This window comes from Delphinus delphis, chromosome 4 (assembly GCF_949987515.2).
Source record: "Delphinus delphis chromosome 4, mDelDel1.2, whole genome shotgun sequence".
Lineage (NCBI taxonomy): Eukaryota > Metazoa > Chordata > Mammalia > Artiodactyla > Delphinidae > Delphinus > Delphinus delphis.
The window spans coordinates 95769295-95789922 of record NC_082686.1 but is presented as its reverse complement, the minus strand read 5'-3'; the positions used below and the strand labels follow the sequence as shown (position 1 = coordinate 95789922).

Below are 20628 nucleotides of genomic sequence, written 5' to 3'. Positions count from 1 at the left end.
AATCACCATCATTTCTACACATTTCTTGCGTGTTTGCTCCTACTCTGGAGAGTAATCTAACTCATCATTGGCAATCAGGGCCTCTGAGTTCTGTTTGTGTTTGCTTTTGCTCTTCGCCTTGCTGCTCGTCTGGGTGTTTGCCTGTGCATCTGACATCTGCTGGTAATAGAAGCCTTTGTCTTCGGCAGGCCCGCCCCAGTTCTCCTGGCTCTCGCCCTCTGTGGCATAGGAGAAACCTTCTTCCACCGAGAAGGGGTCGTCCACGTCGTAACGCTGGTACGTGCTTTGGTGCAGGGCTTCTTCTCGGGCGCTGATTTCCAGGGTGCTGTTCCAGATGCCGTACCCAAAATAAATGAGCATACCTGTAGGTGGGAGGTGGGGGGAAGCACAAGTGGGATAAGCAGTTGCTTTGGGATCTGTGGGTCAAGCAGGGAGCTCACTCTCAATCGTGAAAGCAGAGCTGGTGCTGGTTGTGTTTTCTTTGGTCTATACAGTGTACTGAAAAGACTCGAATTAGATGCTGTTTAAAAATTGGGAGATCTTGCATTAAGCAACCCATATTTACAGCTTCCCCTAAAAAAGTCAGAAGGACTGACAACACTGTACCCACATTCCGATATGGAAACGTTTGGCTGAGGTGAGAACTGGCTGCCTCTTTAGTTAGGATATGGGCTCTTGAGGTCACCTCAGTCCCCCCTCCCCTGTTGACATCTAGCTCACTGTACTCATGTAGGTGCTCGCCAGGAAATGTGCATTTTCTACTCTGGATTAAATAGTTATGGATCACCAGCAGTGTATTCCCAACCTTCTCATAGCATCTTATTATCCCATACCTGCACTTAGGGACTCCATCTTTTATTTCACCACGTAGCAACATGCATATATGATCCTACGATTTACTTTGCCATTTTTCACTCACCAAAGTCATAATACATTACTGCCACTCAGCTGTCCACTTTCATCTGTGGACTCTCACAGTGTCTAGTGCATGCCACTGTTTCGGCCCTTAGGGTATCTGTTGTGTGCTTATCTGTACAGGGTGGTTCTGTTTTATAGACTGTGCAGAAAACTGGCACTTAATGTTTGTTGAAGGAATGAATGAGAACTCCTGATACGCATGCAGTGTCCAGTGCAACCTTCTCATTCCAAGCGAAGGAAAGAAACCTGCCTTCCTAGTTAATACGTAGCATTAATATGGGCTAATGTTTCATTTCTATTAGAATTTTTAGGAAAAGATATATGAAAATAGTTTGAGAGACCCCATTTTCTACCTTGAAAAGCCCATGAAGGCTCAGGGCCTGGAGCACTGAGAACTGTAGCCTTGGAGGCCATGGGGCATGATGGTTAAGAGTGCGAGGTCTGGGTTCAAATCATGCCTCTATCACTATTAGCTGTGTAACCCTGGACCAGTTACTGAGCCTCTTTGCGCCTCAGCTTTCTCTTCTAGGAAACCATGAGAGTACTACTGTACCTATACCTTGGGGTTGCTGTGAGGAGGAAACGAGATAAGCAGTGGTTCTCAACCCTGGCTGCACCTGGAGGGTCACCTGGGGAGTTTTTGCATAATCCTGATACCTGAGCCTCATCCTCTATAGAGATTCTGATTTAATTGGTCTGCAGTGTGACCCAAGCATAGGTGTTTTTAAAGCTTCACAGGTGATTCCAGTGGTCAGCCAAGGCTGAGAACCCCTGAGATCAGGAACATTAAAGCTCGTGATGTGGGAATTCCCTGGTGGTCCAGTGGTTAGGACTCGTCACTTTCACTGTCATGGGCCCGGGTTCGATCCCTGGTCAGGGAACTAAGATCCCACAAACTGCGTGGTGTGGCCAGAAAACGAACAAACAAAAAAACAACTCCTGATGCACATGCTTCACTGCCAACTTTGGCCATTTTGTGGCCTGGCCGCTGGGGGCCCCTCGGTTATGCACCCTCCTTCCAGGCCCCAACACCCTCTTCTCGGTGGCACTAGCCTCTTTGACTTTGCTAACCCTGTGGGCATCTGCTGGGCTGTTTGCTTAGAACCACAAGGTGAGGCCTGCTTTCCGCTCTGGTGCTTGAGGTATCCTGCTTCCTTTTGAATTTGCAGTGTGTCTTTTTAAGCTTGGATTTCCCCCCACCATCCCCCAGTGAAATCAACTTTCCAGGAGCCAAAGTAAGCAGAGATTTATAGTCCTAATTGGTAATAAATCCTGGAGTTAATCATTTGCAGACGTAGCTATTCTGAAATAGCGACTTCATTTGTTCTGAGCATGGCTCTTTACTCTTTCTTGTCTGGGGTGGATGTGGCCATGGGGGATAGTTATTATCCTTGTGTAGAACAAGGCGCCAAACTGAGGCCTCTCTTAAAAGGGCCAGCATGCTGCTTCTTGGAGAATGCCTCTGTTGGAAGCATGTTTGTTTCAGGAGACTAGGTTTATCGTCAGGCACACACCTCCTTATGTCCATTTTTTTTTTCTTGCTATCTTTTCTCTTAGACATACAGGCAGGTGCCAAAGCTTGTCTTCTCCTTCAGCTTGGTATCTATTACATCAATTCTTTCCTCTTTGATCCCCTTCTCGGATTCTATTTATAAGCATGTTATTTCCCTACTAAACTTAATACCATTTTTTCTTTCCCCCTTTGCCCCTAGCTTCTCTCTTCAGTACTATACGGGTCATCATTTGAGCACTGGTTTGACATCTATTCTGACAAACTTTCCCCTGTCCCCACCAAGTATTGGGGTGTCAGGTAGATCGGTTTATGGGAATTCTCTGGGAGCCTTGGCGTGATTGCTCATAGGATCATAGATATTTAGAGCTGGAAAAGAGTCTATGTCATTTACCTATTTGAATACCTTCATTTTACAGACGAAGAAATGGAGGCTGGGAAAGACTGAGTCACAGCAGTAGCATTCCATGAGGATAGAGAGAAGGCTCTAGCTTACTCAGCCCTTCACACCCCCTCCACTGCTGCGTTATAGACTGTGCCTAGCGCAAAAATATTTGGTACAAGTTAGGTTCTATCTGGGGAGTGGCTGGGTCTGGAAGGAACATGAGTGTGTGTGTGTGTGTGTGTGTGTGTGTGTGTGTGTGTGTGTGTGTGTGTGTGTGTGTGTGTGTGTGTGTGTGTGTCTGTACGCAAATGTGTCGACTGTGATTACTTTGGGAAAGCAATCCATGGAAACCTACCACATAAATATTTATGGGCCTTCTAATGTTTGCTCTGAGCCCCCTACAGTTTCAAAGGTGTGTCACTCTGTCTTCAAAAATACATTTCAAATATGAGTGCTGTGAACCAAGAATCGACTGTGTGTATCGGCCTGACAGCATGAACAGCCGGCTTGGGCACATGCGTTCTCCTAGGGCTTGGCGTTCTGTCTGCCTTTATCCTTCTCCCTGGCCCTTGAATCAGTTCAGGAAAAGTGGTGTGAGGCAGAGAAGGACTGGAGAAAAGGAAGAATGGAGGAGGACAAAGGAACAGAGGGGAACAAATGAGCGGGGGCGGAGAGAAGAGAGAAACATGTATTACCATCTGTCACACATAAACAAGGGCTTTGTGTTGGAGGAGTAAACAGAGCTGCTAAAAGCCTCCAGTGTAGAAGCAGGGTGTTTTGTTTCTGCTCCTTTTTTCAGTTGGCCTAGAGAGGGAAGCATGAGGTCGTTTCTGAAAAATCTGTGGGGAGCTTCTGGGAATCCTGAATCATCTGAACAAAACTTCACACAACCCCTCTGGGTGCTGAGGTCCTACAGTGATGCATCCTTTATGTCACACCTTTCTCCCAAGGAACACAAAATGTTTTACAAATGTTGTTTTGTTTAGACTCCTCCTGGCCTGTTTCAGAATGGTGTGTGTGTGTGGGGGGGGGGTTAAGGTTATGTGCGTTTCACAGGCTGGAAACTGCGGCACAAGGCGAAATACAGGACTTTCCACAGCTACACAGTCAGTGTTTAGGTAGTGTTCAGACTGTGGATCCTTCCGGGTCCTCCATGTCATAATCCAGGCTGCTTTCAATTGTTATTTCTCCCACCTACCAGGGGTGGCTGGGAGGTATAGACTAATTGGAAGCAATTTTGCTGAACTTTACTTTTGAAGAATTTAAAACATACAGAAGTGGAGAGAATAGTATAAAAAAGCCTATGTATTCATTGCTAGCCCGCTCCCTCCCCCCTACTACTTTGTCTTTAGATTATTTTGAAACAAATCCCTTTCATCCTGTTTCATCTGTAAATGTTTCAGTATGTATCTGTAAAATAGACTCCTTTAAAAACCTTAACTTAGTATCATTATCACATCTAAAAACTGATAATAATTCCTTAATATGGAGCTTCCCTGGTGGTGCAGTGGTTGAGAATCTGCCTACCAATTCAGGGGACACGGGGCCCTGGTCTGGGAAGATCCCACACGCTGTGGAGCAACTAAGCACGTACGCCACAGCTACTGAGCCTGCGCTCTAGAGCCCGCGAGCCACAGCTACTGAAGCCCTCACACCACAACTACTGAAGCCCGTGTGCCTAGAGCCCATGCTCTGCAGCGAGAAGCCACCGCAATGTGAAGCCCGTGCACCACAGCAAAGAGTAGCCCCCGCTCGCCACAACTAAAAAGAAAGCCTGCGTGCAGCAACGAAGACCCAATGCAGCCAAAAATACATAAAGAAATTTATTTAAAAAAAAATTTATTTTAAAAATTCCTTAATATCATCTGATATCCAGCAGCATTAAAATTTCCCCAAATTATTATGTTTGGATAAACTCTTCATTTATTGAAGCTATACACTTATTTCAATGATTGCTTGCTATCATTGCTTGAAATAGTTTTTGGGTCCTGTCATTTAGGTTGTCACTGGGATTGGGTTTACTCTTTTGTAAACCCTTACAGATGGCAAAGTTTTATCTTTTGAAAGTAGATTTGCTTTTAGCATAAGCCAGAAGTCATTTGGAACCAAGCCTCAAGAATAAGATGGCTGATTGATAAATAATATTACTTATTCCATTTGGGTACTTAATTCTCCAGTTCCATAAAAACTTAGATCCACTGCTTTGTAGTTATACATCTGATACCTGAATGAATGAAAGGCAGGCGTGATGTTAAAAATCAGAAGGGAGTCAGCTTTGGTGTTGCAGCGGGGTCTTGGAGGCCCGCCTGCTGGGCTGGAGTTATTGTTTTAGTTGCTGGATCGTGGAGGGGAGGGACCACTCAAGGCAGTGACTAGTTAGCAGCAGGCACAGACGTGTTTCAGTATTTTAACAGCAGACACGGCTGTACTGGCCACCCAGTAATGGCAGTGAGTCCCGTGAGAGGCTGTTTGCGCTGAAGGGACATATTCAAAGGGAGGCTCTGGCTCCTTTTCCGGACAGAAGTTCCCGGGTGGAGAATATGCCTGCCATATTGTCTTCATCTTGTCTAGCCTGAGAGGTTCGGGCTAGACAAGATGAAGAATCATGCCTTCAGCAATTGAACGGGCTTTCTTTATGTAACAGTACCTTGTGATCAGAAGGCCCTTTATCCAAACACACTCCCTCGTCCATCATCCCAGAGAAGTTAAGAAGTGTGCAATATGCAGGGATTGAAATGGCACCAGAACTCACATCTCTTGAGTCTAAATGGAGGGCCGCTCCCATCCTACTCAGGGGCCTCCAGAGAGCTTTTCGGGATGTCAGGTTGCCTTCACGAGATCAGGGCACCTCAGTGTCAGCTGGCGAAACACCTACTTACTCCACTTGTCTCAGTCCATCCTGTGCAAATTAAGCAAATGACCTCAAACCTACAAGTGAGAGGGGTAGGGGTAGGGGGTCCTCTGAATCATATGGGAGAAATCCAGGACAAAAGCTCAATGCTGAAAAGAGCCCGGGTGACCTGGGTCTAGACAGATTTCCAATCCTGCAGGAACAAGCTCAGGTTATGAAGAAGGTCCCTGACCTCTGGGGTCCCCCAGGAGCTGCCTGTCCTCTGAACATGGCTCCACGCTCAGGGCCAAAAGAGGCGGGCCATCTGCCCTCAGGCTGGGTGGAACAGCCTCTTCCTGGGGCACGTTTTCCAGCAGGAAGCCCTGCCCGCTGAAGGTAACCAGGCGCTTTGTTATGCCAGGAGGCTTTTTTATTTTTACTACTCTGGAATCAACTTTCCCAAACAGACACTTGCCAATGCAGAAATGAAGATGGTAATGAGAAGGTGGCCTCCCATCCAGCACAGTCCCCGCCAGCTCCCACTTTGCTGGTTATTTTTTAAATACTCACAAGCCCTGTTGATTGTAATAACAGTAAGGTTTGTTTAACATGGTGTGGCCAGGAAGAGCAGGCTCAGGATGGAATGGGGACCGGGGGAGCTTCTCTTCTGGCCCTGCAGCTGATCTAACGTAAAGTCACATTCTTTATGCCTCAGTTTCCCACCTGCAAAATGGAGCTGGAGACCCTCATGTTATTTGTTGAGTATAATGGCTGTGAGACAGAATGCAATCTTGTCTAAAGACATATTAAGAAGCCCAGTAATCCAAGCCAACAGTTCCACCTCTAACTCAACAGAAGCCCAAGGGAAATGTGTCTGAGTGTCCACTGAAAACATGCACAGGAATGTTCGTAGCAGCTCTGCTCCTAATGGCCCTGACTGGAAACACGCTAAATATCCATGGACACCGGGATGGATAAATACATTGTGGTGTATCAACACAGTGGAATGCTAGACAGCAAGGAGCATGAACAAACTAAAACTAGAAGCACGAGTCGGATGCATCTCACAAATGGAATGCTGAGGGAAAGAAGCCCATCACCACTCTTTCACAGCGCTGTCTGTTAAGGGTGCACGGCACACACCTGCTCCAGGGCCTTCCACTGCCATGGTCTCCTCTGCCTTCATTCTCAGCCAGGTGTCTCCCTGTGTATCCCAGCACCTCTGCCAGCAGGCAGCGTCAGCTGCTGAACGATTCACCTTCTCCCTCCCTCCCTCTTGGAATCGCCCTGGCCCTGTGGCCATCCTCACTCTGGCCTCCGTGATTTTTCTTGCTCTTCTGAGCATGATTTTGATGTTGAAGCTGCCAGTTGTTTTCTTGTTTCCTTCAAGGAGAATGTCAAACTTATTTATGGGACATATCATCAGGAATTTGTTTATCTTGGTGCCCTGTCAGGTCGAATCATGGCCCCCTTCTCTCCCTCCTCTTCCCTTCATCACAGTGGCTGCTTTGGGTCAGTTTCCAATAGGATTTCAGATGAGAGCTCAGGCGAAGACCGTAAAGTATGCCTTCTGTCTGGGATAGTGATGGTTTAGTACAGGATTTATGAGGGCCATTGCGCAAATCACAAGTCCTATCTGTTCTCTAAAGCTATAGACGGTAATTTGTTTTCCTCAGAGGGACTGAAAAAATTCCAGATGAAAACTTGACAGACTTCAGAGTAAGGGCGCCCACAGCTGGTCTAACAGATGATTCATTTACAGTAAAGGCCCACAGGGACCAGTAGACCTGACACGTGCCTGGAAAATACCATTGTATAGTGTTCTTACTGGTCCCTCCTAGTTTCATATTCCCTGAGCCCCTGCCCAACTCCTGAGGTATTCCTTTACAAAACTGCATCATCGAAGAGAAAAGGTATATGAAGGCCGCTTTGTGGTCATTTTGTTGGGGATTATTAAACATTTGCTATTTGTGTTATTTCTCTTGTCAAAAGGAAAATAAACAAGTACTGGGTGTCTAGTTAGGACTGTGCCTCGTTTCTCGCTGTGAGTTGTGCTCTCAAAAGCTTAGCAAAACATTGTTACAAAAATGCTGTAATTAAGATTCATTTAGAGAAATTTGGGTAAAAAAATGTGTTTAAGAAGATTATCAAGTTATGACTCAGCCTAACCATGTAAATCTTTTAAAAAAGTATCAGAAGTTTCATAAGAAGCTCCATTTAGAAACCTCTCTACTGTTCTCCCCAGGAAACTTATATTATGAATAGAGAGATTAAGAAGAATAATCTGACATTTTGGAGGCTCAGATGTTTAGAGATAGGATATTTATCCTACAAGATAGGATATTTATTCTACAAGATAGTTAAAAATTTTACAAGCCAATTTGGGGTTGTGGTATGGATATATTTTATATATCCCAAAATAGGGAGTTTTGTAATTAAATTATCTGCCCTTCTTGCTAATATCTTCTTATTCTTCTCTCTAGATCAGTGGCTCTCAAATTTGAGCATGCATCAGAATTACCTGGGGGGCTTGTTAAAATCTAAATTGCCCTCAGAGATTCTGATTCTATCTGTAGGTCCGGGATGGGCTCTGAAATCGCATTTCTAACTAGTTTCCACATAATATTGATGCTGCTGGTCTGGGACCACACTTTGAGAACCACTGTTCTAGATCATTGTAAACCTGGCTGCACATTAAAATTACCTAAGAGTTTTAAAAATACCCAATAGTTGGCCATACCAGACCAATTGAATCAGAACATCTCTGTGAGGGGATCCTGGTCATAGAATGTTTCAGAAGCAACTCTCACGATTCTGTTGTGTAGTCAAGGTTGAGAATCATTGTTCTAGGCGAAACTTACTTATATTCCAGCCTTCAAAGATCATGAGACCAAAGCAGTTAATAGCTAGCAGTTGGGTGCTTCTTAAACTGCAGGCTTCATTGCCCTCTGTCTGGCCAGCCCAAGCTGCAGGGTGGCATCCTCCCATGCCAAGGAGTATCAGTTCCTGGAGCTAGTTTGAAGTTTGTGCTATCAGCAAGATTACAGAAGGTTCTCTGGGAGTTTTCTTCTGCCTGATAACTGGGAAGGCAGCCTGAGTCAGAACAGGTTCATGTTGTACTTTGGCATGTGATAGCTAATAGCTAGTCTGGGAGACAATGAATCATTCTAGCTTTTTAAAAGAAAGGCAGCAAAACAATATTTCTTACTGCTTTCTCTGATATTTTCTTATTTAAGCCCCAAACAGCAACTAGATCAAGGCTAAAAGAATTATCTGCATTTTTACAGATGAGAAAACTGAGGCCCAAAGGAGTTAAGTGAACTTCCCAAGGTCACAAGGAAGTGGCAGAGCTGTGAGTGAACTTGGGGCTGTCTGACTCCAAAGGCAATATACACAAATCAATAGATGTGATACACCATATTAACAAATTGAAGAATAAAAGCCATAAGATCATCTCAATAGATGCAGAACAAGCTTTTGATAAAATTCAACACCAATTTACGATAAAAACTCTCCAGAAAGTCGGCATAGAGGGAACCTACCTCAACATAATATAGGCCATGTATGACAAACCCACAGCAAACATTACTCTCAATGGTGAAAAACTGAAAGCATTTCCTCTAAAATCAGGAACAAGACAAGGATATCCACTCTCACCACTATTATTCAACATAGTTTTGGAAGTCCTAGCCATGGCAGTCAGAGAAGAAAAAGAAAAGGAATCCAAACTGGCAAAGAAGAAGTAAAACTGTCACTGTTTGCAGATGACGTTATACTATACATAGAAAATCCTAAAGATGCCACCAGAAAACTACTAGAGCTAATCAATGAACTTAGTAAACTCAGAGGATACAAAATTAACACACAGAAATCTCTTGCACTCCTATACATTAAAAATGAAAATTCAGAAGGAGAAATTAAGGAAACAATCCCATTTACCACTGCAATAAAAGGATAAAATACCTAGGAATAAACCTACCAAAGGAAGCAAAAGACCTGTATGCAGAAAACTATGATACTGATGAAAGAAATCAAAGATGACACAAACAGATGGAGAGATATACCATGTTCTAGGATTGGAAGAATCAACATTGTGAAAGTGACTGTAGTACCCAAAGCAATCTACGGATTCAATGCAATTGCTATCAAATTACCAACGGAATTTTTCACAGAACTAGAGCAAAAATTTTTACAATTTGAATGGAAACACAAAAGACCTCAAATAGCAAAAGCAATCTTGAGGAAAAAAAGAAAAAAAACAGAGCTGGAGGAATCAGGCTCCCTGATTTCAGACTCTACTACAGGGCTACAGTAATCAAGACAGTATGGTACTGGCACAAAACAGAAATATAGATCAGTGGAGCAAGCTAGAAAGCCCAGAGATAAACCCACACACATGGTTACCTTATCTTTGACAAAGGAGGCTAGAATATACAATGGAGCAAAGACAGCCTCTTCAATAAGTGGAGCTGGGAAAACTGGACAGCTACATGTAAAAGAATGAAATTAGAACACTTCCTAACACCATTCACAAAAATAAACTCAAAATGGATTAAAGACCTAAACGTAAGGCCAGACACTATAAAACTCTTAGAGGAAAACATAGGCAGAACACTCTTTGACATAAATCGCAGCAAGATCTTTTTTGACCCACCTCCTAGAGAAATGGGAATAAAATCAAAAATAAACAAATGGGACCTAATGAAATTTAAGAGCTTTTGCACAGCAAAGGAAACCATAAACAAGACGAAAAGACAACCCTCAGAATGGGACAAAATATTTGCAAATGAAGCAATGGACAAAGGATTAATCTCCAAAATATATAAGCAGCTCATGCAGCTCAATATCAAAAAAATAAACAACCCAATCCAAAAATGGGCAGAAGACCTAAATAGACATTTCTCCATGGAAGACATACAGATTGCCAACAAACACATGAAAAGATGCTCAACGTCACTAATTAGTAGAGAAATGCAAATCAAAACTACAATGAGGCATCACCTCACAGCAGTCAGAAAGGCCGTCATCACAAAATCTACAAACAATAAATGATGGAGAGGGTGTGGAGAAAAGGGAACCCTCTTGCACCCCTGGTGGGAATGTAAATTGATACAGCCACTATGGAAAACAGTACGGAGGTTCCTTAAAGAACTAAAAATAGAAGTACCATATGACCCAGCAATCCCACTACTGGGCATATACCCTGAGGCAACTATAATTCAAAAAGATACATGTACCACAATGTTCACTGCAGCACTATTTACAATTTCCAGGACATGGAGGCAACCTAAATGTCCAAAGACAGATGAATGGATAAAGAAGATATTGCACATATATACAATGGAATATTACTCAGCCATAAAAAGGAACGAAATTGGGTCATTTATAGAGATGTGGGTGGACCTAGAGACTGTCATTCAGAGTGAAGTAAGAAGGAAAAACAAGTATGGTATATTAATGCATATGTGTGGAATCTGAAAAAATTGGCATAAATGATCTTATTTACAAAGCAGAAGTAGAGACACAGATGTAGAGAGCAAACATGCATACCAAGGGGGAAAGGGGGAGGTGGGATGAATTGTAAGATTGGTATTGACATATATACACTATTGATACTATGTATAAAGTAGATAACTGATGAACCTACTGTATAGTACAGGGAACTCTACTCAATGTTCTGTGGTGACCTAAATGGGAAGGAAATCCAAAAAAGAGGGGATATATGTATACATATAGCTGATTCACTTTGCTGTACAGTAGAAACTAATACAACACTGTAAAGCAACTATGCTCTAATAAAAATTAAAACAAAAACAAAAACTGTAAACCAATTACCTATATGAATTTAGATATGCTAACATTAAAAAAATTTTCAAGTAAAATCTAGCTTTGTATCAAAAAAACAAAAAAAACCATAGGCAGGGGGTTCCTGTCACCTCATCACTTTTGCAAAATTCCTCTGGTTGTCCAGAAACATAGATATTATGCAGGACTGGCTACATAATTTGTAGGTCCCAGTGCAAAATGAAACCATGGAGCCTCTTGTTAAAAAATTGTTAAGAATTCAAGAAGATAGCAGCAGAGCATTAAGCCAAGTGCAGAGCCCTGTGTGACTGCACAGAGCATCCACCCGTGGAGCCACCCCTGATGTTATGTGTTAATCTGCACAGACTACATATCAAACATTCTGAGCAAATAAGGTCTGTTCAGAGGCACCCTGGTGGGGAGGTAGGAGCCCCACATCTGAGCATGGAGATTCTGGATTGTAGTAATAGCTCTATGAATAACTTCCTGTTATTCCTGTTGACCTTGAGCATGTTATTTAACCTCTTGGAGGTTCAGTTTGCTTATCTGTAAGGTCGAGAGAGGGAGAAGTGGGGAAGTGGTGGACCGTGTCAGTGTTTCTCAAACTTTATTTATATGTTATTTATATTCATATACTACATTTTTAGTATAGCGGTTATGATCATGGACTCTGGACCCACACACCTGAGTTCTAATTTGGCTTTGCTGTATTCTAACTGTGTGACCTCAGTCAAGTGCCCCAGTTTCCTCATCTGTGAAATGCAGGTGGCTGTGCAGATTAAATAAGTTAACATAAGTAAAGTCCTTGGAATGATGGCTAATATGTAGCAAGAGCTACATAAGTGTTAATTATTACTTTGAATCATATGGCACATGTACTAGTACTAATTTTTTCTTCAATTTGACTCTTTAAAAAACTTTTATTGCAGTACAATTGCTTTACAAGGTTGTGTTAGTTTCTGTTGTACAACAAGTGAATCAGCTATATGTATACATATATCCCCATATCCCCTCCCTCATGAGCCCCCCTCCCATCCTCCCTATCCCACCCCTCTAGATCGTCACAAAGCATCGAGCTGATCGCCCTGTGCTATGCTGCAGCTTCCCACTAGCCATCCATTTTACATTTGGTAGTGTATATATGTCACTGCTACTCTCTCACTTCGTCCCAGCTTCCCCTTCCCTGCCTGTGTCCTCATGTCTGTTCTCTATGTCTGCGTCTTTATTCCTGCCCTGCCGCTAGGTTCATCAGTACTGTTTTTTTAGATTACATATATGTGCGTTAGCATGGTACTTGTTTTTCTCTTTCTGACTTACTTCACTCTGTATGATAGACTCTAGGTCCATCCACCTCATTATAAATAACTCAATTTTGTTCTTTTTTACGGCTGAGTAATATTCCATTGTATATATAGGCCACATATTCTTTACCATTCATCTGTCAATGGACATTTAGGTTGCTTCCATGTCCTGGAAATTGTAAATAGTGCTGCAGTGAACATTGTGGTACATGTATCTTTTTGAATTATAGTTGCCTCAGAGTATATGCCCAGTAGTGGGATTGCTGGATCATATGGTAGTTATATTTTTAGTTTTTTAAGGAACCTCCATACTGTTTTCCATAGTGGCTGTATCAATTTACATTCCCACCAGCGGTACAAGAGGGTTCCCTTTTCTCCACACCCTCTCCATCATTTATTGTTTGTAGATTTTGTGATGATGGCCATTCTGACCGGTGTGAGGTGATACCTCACTGTGGTTTTGATTTGCATTTCTCTAATGATTAGTGACGTTGAGCATCTTTTCATGTGTTTGTTGGCAATCTGTATGTCTTCCTTGGAGAAATGTCTATTTAGGTCTTCTGCCCATTTTTGGATTGGGTTGTTTGTTTTTTTTGATATTGAGCTACATGAGCTGCTTGTATATTTTGGAGGTTAATCCTTTGTCCGTTGCTTCATTTGCAAATACTTTGTCCCATTCTGAGGGTTGTCTTTTCATCTCATTTATGGTTTCCTTTGCTGTGCAAAAGCTTTTAAGTTTCATTAGGTCCCATTTGTTTATTTTTGATTTTATTCCCATTACTCTAGGAGGTGGGTCAAAAAAGATCTTGCTGCGATTTATGTCAAAGAGTGTTCTGCCTATGTTTTCCTCTAAGAGTTTTATAGTGTCTGGCCTTACGTTTAGGTCTTTAATCCATTTTGAGTTTATTTTTGTGAATGGTGTTAGGAAGTGTTCTAATTTCATTCTTTTACATGTAGCTGTCCAGTTTTCCCAGCTCCACTTATTGAAGAGGCTGTCTTTGCTCCATTGTATATTCTAGCCTCCTTTGTCAAAGATAAGGTAACCATATGTGTGTGGGTTTATCTCTGGGCTTTCTAGCTTGTTCCACTGATCTATATTTCTGTTTTTGTGCCAGTACTATACTGTCTTGATTACTGTAGCTTTGTAGTATAGTCTGAAGTCACGGAGCCTGATTCCTCCAGCTCCGTTTTTCGTTCTCAAGATTGCTTTGGCTATTCAGGGTCTTCTGTGTTCCATACAAATTGTGAAATTTTTTGTTCTAGTTCTGTGAAAAATGCCATTGGTAGTTTGATAGGGATTGCATTGAAGCTGTAGATTGCTTTGGGTAGTATAGTCACTTTCACAATGTTGATTCTTCCAGTCCTAGAACATGGTATATCTTTCCATGTGTTTGTATCGTCTTTGATTTCTTTTGTAAGTGTCTTATAGTTTTCTGCATACAGGTCTTTTGCCTCCTTAGGTAGGTTTATTCCTAGATATTTTATTCTTTTTGTTGCAGTGGTAAATGGGAGTGTTTCCTTGATTTCTCTTTCTGAGTTTTCATTGTTAGTGTATAGGAATGCAAGAGATTTCTGTGCACGAAATTTTGTATCCTGCTACTTTACCAAATTCACTGATTAGCTCTAGTAGTTTTCTGGTGGCATCTTTAGGGTTATATATGCAGAGTATCATGTCATCTCCAAACAGTGACAGTTTTACTTCTTCTTTTCCAATTTGGATTCATTTTATTTCTTTTTCTTCTCCAATTGCTATGGCTAAAACTTCCAAACTATGTTGAATAATAGTGCTGAGAGTGGGTACCCTTGTCTTGTTCCTGATCTTAGAGGAAATGCTTTCAGTTTTTTACCATTGAGAATGATGTTGGCTGTGGGTTTGTCATATATGGAGTTTATTATATTGAGGTAGGTTTCCTCTATTCCCTGTTTCTGGAGAGTTTTTATCATAAATGTGTGTTGAAGTTTATCAAAAGTTTGTTCTGCATCTATTGAGATTATCATATCGTTTTTATTCTTCAGTTTGTTAATGTGGTGTGTCACATTGATTGATTTGCATATATTGAAGAATCCTTGCATTCCTGGGATAAACCCCACTTGATCATGGTGTATGATCCTTTTAATGTGCTGTTGGATTCTGTTTGCTAGTATTTGTTGAGGATTTTTTCATCTATGTTCATCAGTGATATTGGCCTGTAATTTTCTTTTTTTGGTGGCATCCTCATCTGGTTTTGGTATCAGGGTGATGGTGGCCTCGTAGGATGAGTTTGGGAGTGTTTTTCCTTCTGCTATATTTTGGAAGAGTTTGAGAAGGAAAGATGTTAACTCTTTTCTAAATGTTTGATAGAATTCACCTGTGAAGCCATCTGGCCCTGGGCTTTTATTTGTTGGAAGGTATTTATTCACAGTTTCAATTTCAGACTTGTGATTGGTCTGTTCATGTTTTCTATTTCCTCCTGGTTCAGTCTTGGAAGGTTGTAGTTTTCTAAGAATTTGTCCATTTCTTCCAGGTTGTCCATTTTATTGGCATAGAGTTGCTTGTAGTAATCTCTCATGACCCTTTGTATTTCTGCGGTGTCAGTTGTTACTTCTCCTTTTTCATTTCTAATTCTGTTGCTTTGAGTCTTCTCCCTTTTTCTCCTGATGAGTCTGGAAAAATGTTTTATCAATTTTATCTTCCCAAAGAATCAGCTTTTAGTTTTATTGATCTTTGGTATTGTTTCTTTCATTTCTTTTTCATTTATTTCTGATCTGATCTTTATGATTTCTTTCCTTCTGCTGACTTTGGGGTTTTTTGTTCTTTCTCTAATTGCTTTCGGTGTCAGGTTAGGTTGTTTATTTGAGTTTTTTCTTGAGGTAGGATTGTATTGCTATAAACTTCCTTTTTAGAACTGCTTTTGCTGCATCCCATAGGTTTTGGGTCATCGTGTTTTCATTGTCATTTGTTTCTAGGTATTTTTTGATTTCCTCTGTGATTTCCTCAGTGATCCCTTGGTTGTTTAGTAGTGTATTGTTTAGCCTTCATGTGTTGTAGTTTTTACAGTTTTTTTTCCTGTAATTGATATCTAGTCTCATAGTGTTGTGGTTGGAAAAGATGCTTGATACAATTTCAATTTTCTTAAATTTACGGAGGCTTGATTTGTGACCCAAGGTGTGATCTATCCTGGAGAATGTTCCGTGTGCACTTGAGAAGAAAGTGTATTCTGTTGTTTTTGGATGGAATGTCCTAGAAATATCAATTAAGTCCATCTGGTCTAATATGTCATTTAAAGCTTGTGTTTTCTTATTTATTTTCTCTTTGGATGATCTGTCCATTGGTGTAAGTGGAGTGTTAAAGTCACCTACTATTATTGTGTTACTGTTCATTTCCCTGTTTATGGCTGTTAGCATTTGCCTTATGTATTGAGGTGCTCCTGTGTTGGGTGAATAGATATTTACAATTGTTATATCTTCTTGGATTGATCCCTTGATCATTATATAGTGTCCTTCCTTGTCTCTTGTAATAGTCTTTATTTTATTTTATTTTATTTTATTTTATTTATTTTATTTTATTTTGCGGTACGTGGGCCTCTCACTGTCGTGGCCTCTCCCGTTGCGGAGCACAGGCTCTGGACATGCAAGCTCAGCGGCCATGGCTCACGGGCCCAGCCACTCCGCGGCATGTGGGATCCTCCCAGACCGGGCCATGAACCCGTGTCCCCTGCATCGGCAGGCAGACTCTCAACCACTGTGCCACCAGGGAAGCCCTAGTCTTTATTTTATTTTTTTATTTTTTTTATTTTTTTATTTTTTCCTAGTCTTTATTTTAAAGTGTATTTTATCTGATATGCATATTGCTACTCCAGCTTTCTTTTGATTTCCATTTGCATGGAATTTCTTTCTCCATCCCCTCACTTTCAGTCTGTATGTGTCCCTAGGTCTGAAGGTGGTCTCTTGTAGACAACATATATATGGGTCTTGTTTTTGTATCCATTCAGCCAGTCTGTGTCTTTTGGCTGGGGCATTTAATCCATTTTCATTTGAGGAAATTATTGATATGTATGTTTCTGTTACTGTTTTCTTAACTGTTTTGGATTTGTTTTTGTAAGTCTTTTCCTTCTCTTGCGTTTCCTGCCTAGAGAAGTTCCTTTAGCATTTTTTTGTAAAGCTGGTGTGGTGGTGCTGAATTCTCTTAACTTTTGCTTGTCTGTAAAACTTTTGATTTCTCCATCAAATCTGAATGAGATCCTTGCTGGGTAGAGTAATCTTGGTTGTAGGTTTTTCCCTTTCATCAGTTTAAATATATCTTGCCACTCCCTTCTGGCCTGTAGAGTTTCTGCTGAAAGATCAGCTGTTAACCTTATGGGAATTCCCTTGTATGTTATTTGTTGTTTTTCCCTTGCTGCTTTTAATATTTTTTCATTGTGTTTAATTTCTATTAGTTTGATTAATATGTGTCTCGGCATGTTTCTCCTTGGGTTTATCCTGTATGGGACTCCTGCATGTCTTGGACTTGATTGACTATTTCCTTTCCCATGTTGGGGAAGTTTTCAACTATAATCTCTTCAAATATTTTCTCTGACCCTTTCTTTTTTCTTCTTCTTCTGGGATGCCTATAATTCATTGTTCGTACGCTTAATGTTGTTCCAGAGGTCTCTGAGACTGTCCTTAATTCTTTTCATTCTTTTTTCTGTATTCTTCTGGAAGTTATTTCCACCTTTCTATCTTCCAGCTCACTTATCCATTCTTCTGCCTCAGTTTTCCGCTATTTTTTATTTAATTAAAAAAATTAAAGTATTTTTAATTTCAGTTATTGTGTTGTTCATTACTGTTTGTTGGCTCTTTAGTCCTTCTAAGTCCTTGTTAAACGTTTCTTGTATTTTCTCTATTCTCTTTCCAAGATTTTTGATCATCTTTACTATCATTACTCTGAATTCTTTTTCAGGTAGTTTGCCTATTTCCTCTTCATTTATTTGGCCTTGTGGGTTTTTATCTTGCTCCTTTGCCTATAAGATATTTCTCTGTCTTCTCATTTTGTCTAATTTACAGTATTTGAGGTCTTCTTTCCCTCGGCTGCAGGGTCATAGTTCCTCTTGCTTCTGTTCTCTGCCCCCGGTGGTGGGGTTGGTCCAGTGCCTTGTGTAGGCTTCCTGATGGGAGGGACTGGTGCCTGCGTTCTGGTGGGTGGAACTGAGTATTTTCCCTCTGATGAGCAGGGCCATGTCATGTGGTATGTTTTGGGGTGTCTGTGAGCTTACTATCACTTTAAGTAGTCTGTGTGCTGATGAATGGGTTTTTGTTCTTGTCTTGTTTGTTGTTTAGTGTGAGGCGTCCAGCGTTGTTAGCTGCTGGCAGTTGGGTGGAGCTGGGTCTTGGATTCAGATAGAGGCCTCCAAGAGAGCCCTTGGTGATTAATCTTCCCCGGGGCCAGGAATTCTCTAGTGGTCCAGCATCCCGGGCTCAGTGCTCCCACTCCAGAGCCTCAGGCTTGACTTCTGGTTGAGGGACCATGACCCCGCAAGTCGCTCGTCCCAGACAAATGGTAAAAAGTAAAATCATACAAACAGAAACAAGGAAACATGCACACACACAAAGAAACAAAAACAGAACAAAATAAATCAAATAGCAAAACAACCAGACAAACAAAAGAACCCAAGAAGAAAATCAAACAATTAAGAAGAAAGCTGACAAAAACCCCAAACCAAAAAACAAAACCAAAGCAGAGTGCCAGCTGGAGAATGAAGCAAAGAAACAAAGCAAACCAACAAAAATCATATTAAAAAAAAGAGAAAAAGAGAAAGGGGAAAGAAGACAGAAGAGCAGAAAAGCAACATAAAACAAATATTTAAAAAAATAGAAAATATATTAAAGAAAAAAAAGACAAACAAAATCCCAGAGAAATGGTGAAAACAAAATCAAACAGAAACAGAAACAAGGAAACACACACACACATAAAAGAAACAAAAACAGAGCCAAATAAAACAAAAAGCCAGAGAACAACAAGACAAATAGAATTCAAAAATGAAATCAAACAATTAGGATTAAAAGTAACAAAAACACATAACCTAAAAACAAAACCAAAGCAGTGTGCCAACTGAAGAAGAAAGCAAGGAGACAACAAAGTGATAAAAATGATTAGAAAGATAATAAAATAAAAAGGGAAAAAACACAGGACAACAGAAAAGCAAAGTATAAATAGAAATGTATAAAAAAATTTTTAAAAAGTTATACAGCAGAGATCCCAAAAGACTAAATAAACAAAACAAGAAAACCCCCCAAAACAACAAGAAACAAAAAAAGAAAGAAAAAGAAACCAAAAAAAAAGCTAGAACCAACAACAGAATGAATCAAAACATAATAAAGTCGGTAGTAATAATTATGTTTCCATGGGGTGTCTGCTGTAAGTGTCCTTGCACACGCCGTGAGCCACAGCCCCCCTCTGCCTCCCCAGGAGGCTCTCCTCTGCCTCTGGGCTGGTCTCTGGACCTGCTGTGAGCACTGTGGGGACCACTCAGGCTCTGATCTGGCCCAGTTCCTGCATGTGCTGCCCCCAAAGTCCACAGCTGCCAGAGCTAGACTGTTTTTTTTTTTAAATAAATTTATTTATTTATTTTTGGCTGTGTTGGGTCTTCGTTTCTGTGTGAGGGCTTTCTCTAGTTGCGGCGAGCGGGGGCCACTCTTCATCACGGTGCACGGGCCTCTCACTGTCGCGGCCTTCTCTTGTTGCGGAGCACAGGCTCCAGACGTGCAGGCTCAGTAGCTGTGGCGCACGGGCTTAGTTGCTCCACGGCATGTGGGATCTTCCCAGACCAGGGCTCGAACCCGTGTCCCCTGCATTGGCAGGCAGATTCTCAACTACTGTGCCACCAGGGAAGCCCTAGACTGTTTTCATTTGTGGGAACACTCAGTGTCTACTCAGATATTCCATAGACGCAGGGTCTACCTAACTGATTGTGGGGATTTAATCTGCAGCTTGTACAGCTGGTGGAAAGATTGTCCATCTTCTTCCTTAGTCACCCCATCCCTGGGGTTCAGCTTTGGTTTTATCCCCACCTCTACATGTGGTCCACCCACAGGAGTCTTGTCCTGAGTCTGCCTTGGAGCTCTTGGGTCTGCCCCTGTGAGGACCAGGCGCAGAGGTGGTATGACTGCTTGGATCATGGGAGCCCCAGGGGCACCAAATGTGCAGGGAAGCCGGCGGCCACGGGTGCAAGAGATATGGCCCTAGCGAGGGCCTTTTCTGCCTCCCGGCGTAAGGCACATGAGGGCCAGCCCTGAGGGGGCTTTTTTTATTGTCACTGGCAGGTGCTGGCATGTAGGTAGAGAGAGGCTACAGTAATGGCTTCTCCCCCTGTGTGTGACTGATCAATAGCACCCTGCTTCCATGGCAGTCCAGTCTTCCTCCCTAGGCATTCCCTGCTGCAGATTTCCTCCCTCCCATCCCCTCAGTCCGTCTCCCCACAGCCAACAGCAGTTCTCGCTCTGAGCCTGTTCTCCAGTCCTCATGCACCAGCTCCCAGCCCCTTTGCACACCTGTGAATACATGTCCCAGTCCCGGGCACGTATGTCCACAGTATGGACCGTCTGTGTGTTTCTCACTCGGCCCTGTCTGCCACAGACTGGCCACTTCACCGTCTTCCGACAGCCTCTAATGCTTCCCTCTGTCCCAGTCTATTTCCCCGTCAGAGAGGGGTTTTCCCCCAATTCAGGTCTCTCTCCTCTGTTTCAGCTTCCTCTCCTTGGGGTGCAGGTCCTGTCCTGCTTCCTCTCCTCCTCCTTCTCCCTTCTTTTTTTCCATCCTACCCAGTTATGCAGGGATCTTTATAGTCCTTTCCAGTGTCCAAGGTCTTCTGCTAGTTTTCAGCTGGTGTTCTGTGAGAATTGTTGCATCTACAGATGTATTCCT

At 42.0% G+C, this 20628-nt stretch overlaps 1 protein-coding gene across 1 annotated transcript in view; it reads right to left on the bottom strand.

The window, feature by feature from the left end:
* Window positions 1-39: 39 nt before the first annotated feature.
* Window positions 40-20628, bottom strand: part of SLC7A14 (solute carrier family 7 member 14) — a 118447-nt gene continuing 97858 nt past the window's right edge. Inside the window, exon 8 of the mRNA XM_060009997.1 lies at window positions 40-362. Coding sequence (XP_059865980.1) covers window positions 40-362 — 323 coding nt within the window. The remainder of the gene's footprint in view (window positions 363-20628) is intronic.